The sequence below is a fragment of the Aspergillus oryzae genome, chromosome 1 (assembly GCF_000184455.2).
Source record: "Aspergillus oryzae RIB40 DNA, chromosome 1".
Taxonomy (NCBI): Eukaryota; Fungi; Ascomycota; class Eurotiomycetes; order Eurotiales; family Aspergillaceae; genus Aspergillus; species Aspergillus oryzae.
This window is the reverse complement of record NC_036435.1, coordinates 6,186,543-6,200,588: the sequence shown is the minus strand read 5'-3', so window position 1 is coordinate 6,200,588 and position 14,046 is coordinate 6,186,543. Positions and strand designations below refer to the sequence as shown.

The following is a 14,046-nucleotide window of genomic DNA, read 5'->3' as shown; positions in this document are numbered from 1 at the left end:
CGTGTAATCCTAATGTTGAATACTAGCCATGCGATGCCAAGCCCGGACTACAACTCACGTGACGGGGTGCCTGGATGAACCTCCGAACGGGAATCATGAAACTTTTCTAAAGGTGGCTGAAGTCCGCAATTCGTGTCACACCACAGCCATGCGTCCTTCATTGCGGTTGTTAAACCTGGAGGTATCGTCCCTCCAGGGCTCTCGGACTCTCTACGTCTGCTCAGTTTGTAGACAAGAAGCACGCCCACGCCCATTGGTCGCCCGGCAATTCCTGCGCAATGCGTCCAACGCAACCCCGATCACCGAACGAGTGCGCCGCAAGATTTGGGGTACAGACAACCCGCCCGGCCTGAAGGATCCCTACGGTGGAGAAGGTGTTCTGGAACGGAAATTCAAGAAAGACCAGCCTGCTAGGCAGGAGGAGGAGCCGGAGAATCTCGCCCAGACCTCAGAACAGACTCAGGTCGAGAATGAAGCGGAGCTCGCTTCCGCTGAGGCGTATGAGCCTGCAACTACATGGGAAGGACTTCAGCGTGTGGGTCACTTGGGCAGGTGGTCCGACTTGCCTCCCTCTGAGGCCGACGCTTATGAATCGTACGTTTTTCTATCGTTTTTGGAGACCTTAGGGTCATAACCAAGTCAAGCTGTTTATGCCGGTCAATGGGGAAGGAATACAGGCAGATCCTGACTAACTGTCATGTAGGTTTATGCTCAAGAAGAAAGTCACCAAGAAGGGCCAACTGTCGTTAGCCGCCCACCAAGCGGCAGTCGAAGTTAGCCTGATGCACAGTCTGAACAAGCCTTTGTCGAAGGTCTGCGATGTCGTCGAGCACGATAAATCAGTTTTCAAGATGCTCTGGAAGTGCAAGATCCAGCCCGGCGAGTGGAAACAGGCCGTGGTCTATCCTAGCAAGGAAGCCGAGAAGGCTCTCGTTTATATCTTCGAACAGATCGGCGGTCAGCCCGAGTCTGCCGTTGCGGAAGAGACAGCGGAGGAGGTCGAGGAGGCCGTTGATGAGTCAAAGTGGGAGGACCTCGTTGCGGAGGTGAATGATTCGAACGTTCCCTTCTTCGGATACGCCGATGTTCGGGACAAGGGCTTCCTGTCTCTCTCATTGAGCGACCCTGCTACGAAGTTTGCTGTAAGTGCTTCTATCTATCCTAGCTAGTTGCGTTGCGCAGTTGTTAACTTGCCCGTGCTATAGTTCCTGAAGCGGTTCTCTCAGCTGAGCGGCCATTACCTCCCGGATCCTGTCGTTCACTCGGTTGCCACGGTCGGACAGGTAGTTGAATACGTCCAGTCGGTTCTTAACCCCAAGCCTAAGAAGCTGGCAGATTACCTGGCCAACAGCCAAGGTCTCCAAAACCTGCCCAACGTCAAAGTCTTCACCAAGAAACAGAAGCCAATGGATAGGGACGAGGAGTTGGGCCGGAAGAAGGTCATCGAGGCTGAGCTTCGTTCCAGAGGGCTTATTGAGTAGGTTGCCGATCCGACCTGAGCCCATTGTTTAGTCACTGTTCTTGTAGCATGTTAATTGCAGGATATTTTGTACTATAGAAATGAAAACCTTAGTTTATCTCATGTTACTAATGTAACTATACATGTACAATTCTTATCTAGCCAAAAATGTAAAAGATATCAACATTAACCGGTCCAGTAGCCGATATAAGCAGCCAAAGCAAACCCATACGCCGTCGAGACAATTGCGCTAAAACGAATCACTTCCTAGAGCCCGCAGGAAGAGTAAAGCCTCTAGTCATAAAATCGGCGTTATTCATTTTGCCGTCTTTGGAGTCCTTCGTGAAAAGACTATCCAGGTTCTCATTCAGACCCATCATCTTCCGTCGCTTCTTCTTCTCATTCTCCTCCTCCAGAACCCGAGCAGTCAGCATCGCCGTCGCCGCATGCTTAATGCCATTTGACGCACTAGGCTTAGGGGTAGACGTATTGCTGCGGCTCGCACCCTCGGTCTCAGCAGAATCCCCATTAGCCTGCTTCTTGCGCTTCTTAGACCCTGGCGCCTTCTTAAGCGAATGCGTCAACCCCTGCTCAGCCAATTTCTGCGCCCGCGCCATAAGCTGCTGCTTATCCTCGCTTTTCGTCGGTAAAATAGGAATGACATTCTCCTCCGTATACGACTCATTGCACTGCAGACACTTATCGCCTTTCAGCTGGCGCACCGCCTCTTCGGAGAATACATGACCGCAAGGCACAAGATAGACGGCCTTGACATTCGGCCCGAGCTGCTTAGCAGTGACCGGACAGATCCAACCTTCTTGCTTGTCGAGCTTAGTCGAGGGGTGTTGGCTTTGTTCGGTGTCAATCTCGAATTTCAGCTCGACCACGTCCCGGAGCCCCTTCACTCGTCCACAGAGGATCTCTTCGCAGTCGGCTTTGGAACTGATTCCTTCGATTTCTTCGCCGGGAAGGAGGAATTTGAGAATCGCGTCTTTGTTATACATGTTCCCGACGCAGTCAGCCACAATCGGTCGCATTAGCGGCTTGTGTGACAGTGGACATGTCTTCCAGTAGTGTTCCTGGAGTTCGCGCTGGGCTTCTTTCACTTGAGCGGTGCTGGGGGCGCGCGCAGCCTCGCGGACGAGCTCGCGGCGGGTGGGGATACTATGATAAAGCTGTTAATATTTCTTCATATGCATACACAAACGAATGAAAGCGGTATACGCACCTTCCACCGTCATTACCCATCTTTCCTCACAGTTCACTATAGAAGAAATCCAGATGTTGAAATGCGGTCTTAGAATGAACATTTATCGGCAATTTCGCCACTTTGATAACGGCGGCTGACTAAGAGAGGATCCGCCCCAGATTTAGTTTAGTCTAGAATCGCATACAAGCTAAAGGTGGCCAGAAGCTCTCTCCGCATTTGTATACGACGTTTGTTCGGTTCACCCGCATTGGCGCGATAAGAAGCTCAATGCTCCCATCATGATACTGCCTCAGGGATTGCTGTTCTTCGTGAGCTTGGCAGCATGCTCGACCGCCGTGGTTGCGGCGAGTAATGACGGCTCCGCACGTCCTCGGGGTGTTGGGCCCGAATGTGAGTTGGTGTTCTTTTATTGTTTTCTTGGGTTGTTGAATTGTTGTTTGGATTGGGATTGCTGTTTTTGTCGTGGTAGCGTATTGTCTGGGGGTTACTGTTGTGTTTTTGTTGCCTTTTACTGGATTATCTCGGATATACGGGGCTAACATGGTAGTGTGTTTGATTGATTAGTCGCGAAGTTCTACAAGGACACCGACACATTTACCTGCATTTCGCACCCGGCTATCAAAATCCCCTTTTCCGCCGTTAATGATGACTACTGCGATTGTCCGGATGGTAGTGATGAGCCCGGCACTTCGGCCTGCGCTCATCTGTCCCGTAATTCGCCGTTGACGGTCGCTGATCGTCCTGGGAGTAATGACCTCGATCTGACGCTGTCTCTGCCCGGGTTTTACTGCAAGAATAAGGGCCACAAGCCTTCTTATGTACCCTTCCAGCGGGTCAACGATGGGATCTGTGACTATGATCTATGCTGTGATGGAAGTGACGAGTGGGCTCGCGTCGGAGGCACAAAGTGCGAGGACAAGTGCAAAGAGATTGGCAAGGAGTGGCGGAAGAAGGAGGAGAAGAGACAGAAGTCGATGACGACTGCGTTGAAGAAGAAGAAGGAGCTTCTTACTGACGCTGGAAGGCAACAGAAGGAGGTCGAGGAGAACATCAACAGACTGGAGATCCAAATCCAGGGCCAGGAGATCAAGCTCAAGGATTTGGAAGCTGACCTGGAGGAGATTGAGAAGCAGGAGCGGAGCAAGGTGGTGACGGGTAAGAAGGCAGGCAAGGTCAATGTGCTTGCTCAGGTGGCCAAGGGCCGGGTTGAAGAGCTCCGAACCGCCTTGGCTGAGGTCCGTAAGGAGAGGGATGAGACTCGCTCTCGCATCAAGGAGCTAGAGGAGATTCTCTCCAAGTTCAAGGTCGAGTATAATCCGAACTTCAACGACGAGGGTGTCAAGCGCGCTGTGCGTAGCTGGGAGGAATATGCTGCCAGAGGTACCTCTGAAGGCCTGGAGAACGCTGCCCGTGATCGTGATCTGGATGAGATTGTTAAGCCTGACGATGACAAGTCTGGTGTCAACTGGGAGCAATGGGAGAATGAAGAGGATGGATGTGAAGCTAATCTTGGTATGTATTTTGCTTGTAGGATTTCGATTGTGGAGACTAACTGTAATTTAGTCTATCAGCTGGCAGCCTATCTTCCTCCCTCTCTTGTAAATTTTATTGAGGACAAGGCTCTTGCCATCCGTGGTTTCCTCGAGCAGAACGGCATCCTACCTACGAAAGACGAGGGCTCCGCCTCCGAGTCCAAGGCAGTGACTGAGGCCCGTGACGCCGTCGATGCAGTCCGCAAGTCCATCGAAGATTTGAAGAACCAGGTAAAGGATCACAAGGAGGACCTTGATACGGACTACGGTGTGGGATCCATCTTCCGTGCTCTTAAAGGTGTCTGTATCCAGAAGGATGCCGGAGAGTATACATACGAACACTGCTTCTTGGATCAGACTAAACAGATCCCGAAGAAGGGTGGATCAACAGCCCGCATGGGCAACTTCGTTCGCATCGGATCTGTCACTATTGATCAGCTCAACGAGTCCGGTGAGATCGTCCCCGAGGAGAGAATATCTCTTGAGTACGCCAAGGGACAGACCTGCTGGAACGGTCCTGCTCGGTCCACGAGTGTCGTCTTGCAGTGTGGTGAGGAGAACGAGATCCTGAAGATTGCAGAAGACGAAAAGTGTGTCTATTCGATGCTCGTCAACACCCCTGCCGTGTGCCCAGGAGGAGAGGAAGACGTCCATGCAGCCTCGGGCCGCAAGGACGAACTGTGATGTGACATGCTAGTTCTGCATATATATACCGAGTTTCTCCAAGCATTCTTGTCTTTCCTTTCCTGTTTTAGCCCTCTCGTCGAGCCCACTCCTTGTCGCTTTGTATTCCTTGAATAGATCTCTGCATGCCCTGAACAGATTACTGGGCAAGGCTAAATAGATAGAGAGATAGCGTGAGCGAGGTAGCTTTAATGGAATGCTTCTAGAGGAGTGACACTTCTGTTTCTGTTGTCAAACTTCTTTTCTTGGTCTAGCTATCTTGGGCTTTCTATTGGACCGAGTGTGGCTCGTTATATCTTCATATATAGTAGTAGAATCAGCAAAGCATCCATTGATTTGCCGAAGCTAGAAGACTCAAGCGCTAAATGGTCAAGGAAGAAGAATAATAGGGTTGACTCGGGCTAATTTACAAGGCTACAGTTACTGGGATCCGGTTGTTGAGCGAATGTTTGAAGAAAGCAATAAAGCTCCTGCAATGAAATTAGAGAGAGCTAAAAGAAGATCAACTTGCAAGAACAATTGTATATCTTGATAATGCACAATTTTCTCGGAGATCGTTGAGTAAGGTGTTTGAGGCCGACGTCGTGAGCATCTCTGTATGAATCGGAGCCCCTTGTTCGACAAGTTCCATCAGGACGACACTGCCCCACAAATGGAATGGCCTTGCATGCCAAGATTATGCAGATGTGTTTCCAATATCCCAGATTCGGTGGGTAAAGCCAGCCCAGCGTCTCGCAGTCAATTTTACGGAGCTTATGGGGGGTATCCAGCTGCGCTCATCGAGTGTTGTCCTGCCTCCAGCATACAGCGATTCAAGAAGCAAAAGTCGACAACGATCAAAACATCAATATGGGAGACACCCTCAGTGATAATAGGGGGTTAGATATGATCGCCCGGCTGACCTACCGTGTACTCTGTACAAACACATTTCGATAGACTTGCCCAAGCAAAACCAATCAATGGCTAAGAAAAGAGTTTTCCGAGGTGATCAACCTCCTATTGATATGCGCCCCGTATATGATTGAATAGAATTGGGTTGCCAGAGTGGGGCTGAGATCGATAGCTCCCCCAAAAGCTTAAGTCCTGTAAATGATTGTCCAATCGTCGTGGACCTACGGAGTATGCAGAATTGCAGATACGTACTCCTATGGATCTCGCTGATCAGTCCCAGCCTGCCAGAGCTATATAAGCCACCAAAATCTTTCGTCCCATCCCCCCCCCCTCGCCAAAGAAGACAACCAAAGGCTTTCTCTAGCTAAAAACCCTACTCTATCGAATTTCCCATTTCAAACCACCATGAAGATTTCATACGCCTCTATCATGGTGCTGCTCTCCATGACAGCTCTTGCGATCCCCAATCCGGAAGCATACAGCCAAGATCGGTCCGCACACGCATTGAACATGCTTGAAGCGCGGAAGGGCTGTTCCGGCCAGAGAAAGAATGAGGACAAATGCTCGGGCCAGCGTCTCGGTCCGATGAACAGTTTCCACAGCTGGTCAGACATCAATTGCCCCCTGATGACTTCCAGTAGACTAACTTTGTACATACACAGCAAGAATATGGATGGCAAATGCTGCGCGAAAACCAAGGATGGAAGCGGTGCCCTGGATGCGAGCAGGGGCCAGGGCCGTGAGGACTGTGGGTTTTGTTTCACAGGAAAATGCAAGGCATAGATAGCAGTATATAACTTCAGTGTATGCTTATTAATGAATGTCCAATCAAGTATTTACGATGAATGGGTTGACATCTAGATCGGTAATTGCGTTGCGGAATCTTACACTGCTTTGGCCTAGCCGGAGGTAAGGTTCAAAACAAATCCTCTCTTGTGGCACTCAATCCGGTACAGTATGTGATTATTTTAACCTTCTCGAAACCCTACGTGAGGGGTACAGTCAGGAAACTAATCACTCCTTGTTGGACCAGATCTGACTGAGCTCGGTTCTTAGAACCCTTTCAAACTATCATATTTCGGAGTCTCACCATGGAAGACGAGATAGCAACGATTGTGGTTGATACGGGTTATATAACCTTTCAGTTTCCATTCGCATGCAGAACAATATCCTATATTCAATCAAGTTAACTAATTTCTAATACAGATCTGGCTTCAGCAAATCTGGAATGATAAAAGCATTGCGGTATACTGTCGAGACACTGGATCTGGTTGATAGTCCCAGGCGCGTAACTGCATAGGCCTCCGTATCAAGTATAAATAAATCCGCCTGTAGCTTTGCACTGTAGCCTCTTCACTCCATATGCCTCTCCCTCAGATTATATAGTTAATGGACGGCGCTTAAGTCGATCCTCCGCCAACCTTGCAAATTACCGCCCGTGGATAACCTTCACAACTGCGGAAAGATGAATCACCCAAGTCCTCGGCCGTTGGTTGGACTGAGAAGCGTCCAAAGTATGATTCTCCGAGATAGATTCTCATAATGAAGCGAAGTCCTTGGAGCACTTGTTTCCCTCCCTTCATCCGAACATTGGCCCGGCCACGCTCTTCGTCCTATCGCCCACTAATTCCCTATCGGCGCGCAAGGTCACTCCACAGAACAGCCATGCTCTCATCGAAATGGACATCTACCCCACGAGAGTTTCCGACTTCGGGGTTCGAGTTACTCGACGCATCGTCAAAGATTGAAGAGGAAACATTGCCAACGTATTCTCCCGAAAAATACTATCCGGTCCAACAAGGAGAGGTTTTCAACGACAGGTACCAAGTGCTAGCCAAGTTAGGCTATGGAGTAACCTCGACCGTTTGGTTTGCCCGTGACTTGGTGTAAGTTCAATTTAGAAAACCATCTGCGGCAGGTTGAGCCATTCTAAGCCCTGAGGATCTAGTGACTCTACATATGTCGTACTGAAAATCTACGTGTTGGGTCAAGAAAGGGAGCATGAACTCAATGTTTACAAGCACATTGACTCCATTGAGACGGATCATCCTGGCAGGAAGTTCATTCGAAAAATGCTCGGTTACTTTTACGTGCAGGGCCCCAGCGGCCGTCACATTTGTCTAGTTCACGAACCACTTGGGATGAATGCGAATGAGTTGTTGCGACATATCCCTGGCCGGACAATGACCCTCGAAAGCATGAAACCTGCCATCCGACAACTTCTTGGGGTCTTGGACTTCCTGCATTCTGTGGCTCGCCTTATCCATACCGGTACTGTTTGCCTTCTCCAGTGCCCCATCTAATGCATGGAACGATGGAACTAAAGTCGAAAAAGACATCCAGTTAAAAAACCTACTTCTTCCCACGCCTTCATCATCGGCACTTGCGGATTTTGAAGAACGTGAAATAAAGGTTCCTGCAGCAAGGAAGATCCTCAAAGACCGGACTGTCTATACAACGTCGCGCTTTCCTGCAGGAGACGGACTCCCATTGCTAGGTGATTTTGGAGAAGCCCGATTTGGCGACGAGGAAAATATTGGAGATATCATGCCAGACTATTACCGTGCCCCTGAAGTTATCTTGAAATCAAACTGGGACTACAAGGTAGACATCTGGAACGTGGCCATGATCGTAAGTGCTTGATGCCGCTAGGCTTATCCTGTTTATGAATTGATCAGTTTCTCATCATATCTCTCAAGGCCTGGGATATTGTCAGCTCTCAAACCCTCATCAGAGGTGAAACCAGGGACGGCATCTTTGATGACGGAGTCCACGTTGCTGAACTGGTTGCGTTACTCGGCCCTCCGCCACAGGAGTTTCTCCAAAAGAGAGAGCTGAGCTCGGTATTCTGGGATGAGCCTGGTAAATGGAAAAACTTGGTCCCCGTTCCTGACCGAACCCTTGAGAAACTAGCTGTCAACATTCAAGGCGAGGATGTAGAGGGCTTTTTGCGGTGGTTGCGATTAGCCTTACAGTGGAATCCCGAAGATCGCCCAACAGCCCTCGAGCTCCTGATGGACCCATAGCTGATGAAGGGGCTGAATCTGAGGAAGAAAGAACCCAAGAACTCCGAGCAAAAGACCCAGGTCTAGTATCTAATATAATGTATAATAAAAAGAAATAGTAAATTCCCTGGATTGTATAACCTGGTTCGTAGAGCTGGCGGTACGCTATATCATTCTATTAGAAGATAGAGGATTTATTCCTCCTAGCCTGAGACGATATGCCGGCCCCAGACGTCCAAGAGGGGTCAAAATCAGTTTTTGACATCTGCAATAGTGGTCAACTGACTAGTTTATTTACTGACTATTATCTCCTCACAATCGCCTTCTGGAGGCTTACTGTAGATTTTGATGTCAAATAAGTAAACTCTTAGGCCCTGTGTAGCAGCAATTCCTCCCCCTTTGTGGACTTGGAATAAATCCTTGACACAATTGGAAAACGATATGTCGGTTGAAAAACACGTTGAGTCGTTTACACTATTACAATCAGCCTGGGGTTATAATTACGCCTCACCCCTTGGATATATGTCAGAATCTAGTCAAGATGGAACAGTTTATCCCAATTTATGGTGTATTCCGGATCAATAAAGTGTCTGCTAAGTACTTCTGTATCAAACTGCGCTAATGGTGGATATCAATCTAAGTAAAGGAATACTCTAGGATATCAACCATTAGCGAACGTGCATTCCTATTGCTAACATTGATTCCACCACTATAAGAACCCTTGGTCAGACTTCCTAAACTCTTCAAAGCTTACTGACAACACCATCCACAATCGTCGCCACCTCCTCAAACTTGGTAAAAGTAGGACAATGCCCAGTCTGAACCTCAAAAGTCTCAACCTCTCTACCATCCTCCCGCATCGTCTCCACAAACCACTTCTGATAATCAAACGGCACATTCATATCCTCGGTAGCATAGATATACGCCACCGGAATCTCCCTCCAAGCACACCGCTCCACATCCTGATACATAGTCTTCCCATTCCACCGCAGCATAGCAGCAACATAAGCATCAGTCTCCTCGTCGGACCGGCCAGGCCCAATAATCAGGTTCTTCGGGTCCCGGCTCACAGTACTGTAATCCTCGGCGATGTCAAATGCAAGCGGGATCAGATCCTCATGTCCGAATTGCTTCACGACGCTCATCATGGACGTGTTCTCCGTGACTGCGAAGCCGGACATGTAGATTAACAGGACGACACCGCCGGTTTGGCCCTGTTGCTTCCGGGTCTCGGCGCCTAGACCCACCAGGGCGTTGGTGCCTACTTGGCCGCCGTAGGAGTGCATGAATACGACTACCCCCTGGCCGGCTTCGACTAGGCTTTTCACGTAGCTGCGGATGAAATCTGTGTCTGTGTGAAGATCTGCGTTTGGGGGACGGGTGTCGCTCATGGAGGGTAGGCGGGGGATATGGACTTCGTGGCCCTTGGACTTGAGGGCGGAGGTGAATTCGGCGTAGTGGGCTGGGGTGTGCCAGGCGCCGTGGAGTATGACGATGACAGGGTTGGAATTGGGCATTTTGTATCAGGGTACTGATGACGTTTAGGGCTGGAGAAAGAGAGCAACCAAGAATAACTGAAGCAGAGGGGCTTCGGAATGAGGTTATATGGTAAATAGGTTGTGGAGAATGAGGCGTTATGGGGTTGGAAACTTGGGGTACGGAGTCTCATTATTTACGTTGCCTCATGTTCCTGGAATCATGGCAAGGCTGATCTCAACAGCTCCCCACGAGACGTGATCGGAGGTCCACTAAGGAGAAAATGTAATAGAAATACACCCTTAGTGCAGTCGCTAAGACTAGTGTGACCGTCGGTCTTTGTCCCATTGATTAGGTGCATTAGGCTGGGAGGGAATGCCAGGATGAGGTCAGATTCTTTGTTTCGAAATATACCAAGAAGTATACCCGCTACGGTAGTCTATATAGTTTGGAATAATTAGAGTTTGTAGATCTACTACAGGGCATCAATACAACAAAAGACAAATATAACCACTATTGGGTTATTATGTATACCTTAAATATAGAGGTCCGAGGCTCAAATACATACAATCCAAGTGGAGGAGGCGCTCGGATTCTTCATCGAAGGCCCGGGCGTCCAAATAAGTCGGGACGATTTAAATCCCTCGCTAGGCCATTTAGTGCCACGCTTCTCAAAGCCACAAAAGATATGTTGGGGGCATTGGTAGGCAGACACAGATATTATTGGTGCTTAGATCTACTGGCTTCTACTGTGTAAATCCCGGGTATCACCCGTGAATCCAAATTGAAGTCAGATGTTGAGAAACGTTGTGGTCATCCACCTTGGCCCAGTGAAATTACTACCTATATACCGTCTTCAATTACTATGATGCGGCTCATATTTGGAATGGAGAACCTGACCCTAAGAAGAATGTAACATGTAATCTCATGGTACTTGAGGCTACTGTATATACTAATGCATGAGTTTCACTCCGGAACGTGCAGCCAAGAAAGTTAACCCATTAGCTCAAGACTCCAAGCCCTAATATGGAGTACTATGCCCACAGCTAAATATCGTCGCTCGTCGCTAGTAGTAGCTTATGTTTATTATTGCACGAAGTTTAGTTGTTTTCTTAGTTGAGCTGGGTATGAGTTCTGGCTTGTGAAGTGATATCAATCGAGCGGTATTCGCGAAGAACTTGCAGATTGCACCTTCGAGGTTGTCGCTGCGTTGCTGGAGAATGTTGGATACCCATCCTTGTCTACTCGGGTTTCCGGCGACGTGGACCCTATCGCGCAAATTTGCGAGTCAGGGTTTGCGAGACTAGACTTAGCCATTTCTCAGGGAATCGTAGATGACGTGGTATAAACTTTCAGGGGTTAGCATGGGGTCTTTTATATTGGAATATCTGTGTAGTGTCCTTTCGACCCTCAAATTCGACCCCGGATATGCCAACTATTGATCATTCCGGGCTCTGAAACCATCAAGACGTAACAACCACGATACACGCCTACATACGGCTTGTTATTCGTACCTCTCCATAGGAATGAAGATTTATGATGTCCTGGTAGACCGTGCATTCCGAGTCGAGTAGCAGTCATGTGATCAATTCGGGGGCCTTTCAAAGCATTAGATATGTAACTCAAACAGCGCTTGATATTGTTGGTAAAACGCCTCTTTATATTGAATTGTCGCACAATTGTCCATTAGATTCCTCTGTTTGCTCATCTGATGCAAGGTAACAAACAGTATTAGGGTCTGATGCGTTCTGAGGCCAGTGTTCTGTTCCTCTTGGCTCTGAAGTTCGTTGAATGTGGAAACAAATTGTAATACCCATCCGATATCATCGCGGCCTTGTCAGTCTTGCATTCAGACTTAGGAGAAAGGTTAACCTTTTAACCACATTCAAACTCTTCTTGACAACTATTGAGTAGGTACTTGCGGAATGGATCACCACTAATATCGATACTAATTCTTCGTAAAAGAGTTCGAATAGTGCAGCGCTAAGGTTTGTGAGTCGCTGTGTCAGTATTTATTCTAGGTCCTGGACGAACTCATCACATTCGAGGTGAACAGACCGGCTTAACTTAGTCATATTTGACGTGTTGATGACGGAAAGCCGTACATCCCCAAAGTATATGACCATTCTCTTGTTGCGACCTAACACTTTCAGTATGGAACGTGTTGATATTGTCTTCGTGTTAGTTGACATGGGTTATGGATCTGTGCTCCCATCCGTGATTCTTGAAGCCCCGCTCACGTCGCCCAAAAGAAGCAGGAGACTCCGGAGTGAACCCGATAAGCCGACGCCGGAAGAGACCATTCACCTATTATAGAAGCTATATAATTTTCCAGGCTACAAGCGTCATGTATTGGTTGGTTAAACATCACCACCACCTCAACATCCTCCGTCCTGGATACCCCTGGGTTTGCAAGCGACGTCCATGCATTGGTCTATACCACAATTCAACCAACTGATCGACTTTAGTTCGTTACCTTCATGAGGCTGCATCTGCTGATGTTACCGTTGTCTATTTCCCTTGGCGAAGCTTGGGAGAGTCGATATTGGTTCGAAATGGAAGGAGTCTCCGGCCGGGCGACGCCAGTTCCTATACTACCTGTGTAGAATATATAGTAGAAGCACCTATATATAAAAATCATCTTGTCCAACGTGGGAACAATGGGCCGTTTGCTCCCTCAACCATCCATCTACTTCAGTCAAATTTCCCATCATGGCCACATCTACTAGTATCTCAGCAGCAAACCTCTTCGACGTATCCGGTATCGTGGCTGTAGTGACCGGTGGTGGCAGTGGTAAGCTAACCACAGGAATACTACTCTATGCCCTGATCAAGCGAGAACTCACAGAAATCTCCACCAAGGCCTCGGTCTCTTCATGACCAAAGCATTAGCCACCAACGGCGCAAAGAAAGTATACATTCTCGGACGAAGAAAACCCATCCTAGACCAAGTGGCCTCAGAACTGGTTAACTCCCCCGCTCCCAAAACCCTAAGCATCCATCCATGCAGCGCTTCTAACTTCATCCTTAGGACAGAGACATCGTAATCCCAATCCAATGCGACGTAACTGACCAGTCATCTCTCAAAGCCGCAGTCGCCCGCATAGAAGCAGACACCGGCTATATCAATCTCCTCATCGCCAACTCCGGTATCGCCGGCCCATCCGGCAGCGTCCCGCCCGGATCAAGCATCGCCGAGCTCCAAGAAACGCTATACAACATCCCAATGCAGGATTTCACCAACACGTTTCACGTGAACTGCACTGCGGTGTTCTACACCACCATTGCATTTCTAGGCCTGCTAGACGCAGGGAATAAGAACGGCAGTTACAGCAACGGACGCAGCCAGGTGATTGCAACGAGCAGTATCGGGAGCTTCAACCGGCGCATCTCGGCTGGGTTTGCCTACAGCACAAGCAAGGCTGCCACGACAATGATGATGAAGGTACTGGCAACTTATTTGGTGCCGTATCGGATTCGGGCGAATGTTCTTTGTCCTGGGTGTAAGAGACTCCTTTTCCTTTTTCTAATAGCGAAGTTAAAATGGGCAGAGTATTGACGAAGATGGTAGTGTTCCCGACTGATCTGACGACTGATTTGTATCAGGGGAAGAATCCTACTGAGGAGGGGGCGTTTCCTCTGGACCAGATTCCTGCTGAACGAGCGGGAACGCCGGAGGATATTATGGGACCGCTTTTGTATTTGGCGTCGCGCGCGGGGGCCTACTGTAATGGCAACTGTGTGCTTACGGATGGGGGTCGGCTGAGTGTTACGCCTGCTACCTATTAG

The 14,046-nt window shown here is 48.8% G+C and overlaps 7 protein-coding genes across 7 annotated transcripts; 5 read left to right on the top strand and 2 right to left on the bottom strand.

Annotated features, from left to right (window-relative positions):
• Positions 1-28: 28 nt before the first annotated feature.
• AO090005000091 (mitochondrial 54S ribosomal mL50 protein) lies at positions 29-1,649 on the top strand (the record flags this gene model as incomplete). Its single annotated transcript, XM_023234274.1, has 4 exons — positions 29-594; positions 704-1,142; positions 1,206-1,477; positions 1,622-1,649. 4 exons carry the CDS (start codon positions 29-31, stop codon positions 1,647-1,649), a joined length of 1,305 nt encoding a protein of 434 aa, XP_023088804.1.
• A 70-nt stretch (positions 1,650-1,719) lies between these two features.
• Positions 1,720-2,707, bottom strand: AO090005000092 (uncharacterized protein; the record flags this gene model as incomplete). Its single annotated transcript, XM_001817156.3, has 2 exons — positions 1,720-2,623; positions 2,688-2,707. 2 exons carry the CDS (start codon positions 2,705-2,707, stop codon positions 1,720-1,722), a joined length of 924 nt encoding a protein of 307 aa, XP_001817208.1.
• A 240-nt stretch (positions 2,708-2,947) lies between these two features.
• Positions 2,948-4,885, top strand: AO090005000093 (putative protein kinase C substrate; the record flags this gene model as incomplete). The annotated part of the gene is made up of 3 exons (XM_001817157.3): positions 2,948-3,059; positions 3,234-4,181; positions 4,233-4,885. 3 exons carry the CDS (start codon positions 2,948-2,950, stop codon positions 4,883-4,885), a joined length of 1,713 nt encoding a protein of 570 aa, XP_001817209.3.
• A 1,296-nt stretch (positions 4,886-6,181) lies between these two features.
• On the top strand, positions 6,182-6,645 carry AO090005000094 (uncharacterized protein; the record flags this gene model as incomplete). Its single annotated transcript, XM_023234273.1, has 2 exons — positions 6,182-6,524; positions 6,638-6,645. 2 exons carry the CDS (start codon positions 6,182-6,184, stop codon positions 6,643-6,645), a joined length of 351 nt encoding a protein of 116 aa, XP_023088805.1.
• A 796-nt stretch (positions 6,646-7,441) lies between these two features.
• AO090005000095 (uncharacterized protein) lies at positions 7,442-8,419 on the top strand (the record flags this gene model as incomplete). The annotated part of the gene is made up of 2 exons (XM_023234272.1): positions 7,442-7,662; positions 8,068-8,419. The coding sequence occupies 2 exons, from the start codon at positions 7,442-7,444 to the stop codon at positions 8,417-8,419; spliced, it is 573 nt and encodes a 190-aa protein (XP_023088806.1).
• A 1,105-nt stretch (positions 8,420-9,524) lies between these two features.
• On the bottom strand, positions 9,525-10,298 carry AO090005000096 (alpha/beta hydrolase; the record flags this gene model as incomplete). The annotated part of the gene is made up of 1 exon (XM_001817160.1): positions 9,525-10,298. The coding sequence occupies one exon, from the start codon at positions 10,296-10,298 to the stop codon at positions 9,525-9,527; it is 774 nt and encodes a 257-aa protein (XP_001817212.1).
• Positions 10,299-12,969: 2,671 nt separating this feature from the next.
• AO090005000097 (SDR family NAD(P)-dependent oxidoreductase) lies at positions 12,970-14,046 on the top strand (the record flags this gene model as incomplete). Its single annotated transcript, XM_023234271.1, has 4 exons — positions 12,970-13,051; positions 13,120-13,223; positions 13,289-13,760; positions 13,829-14,046. The coding sequence occupies 4 exons, from the start codon at positions 12,970-12,972 to the stop codon at positions 14,044-14,046; spliced, it is 876 nt and encodes a 291-aa protein (XP_023088807.1).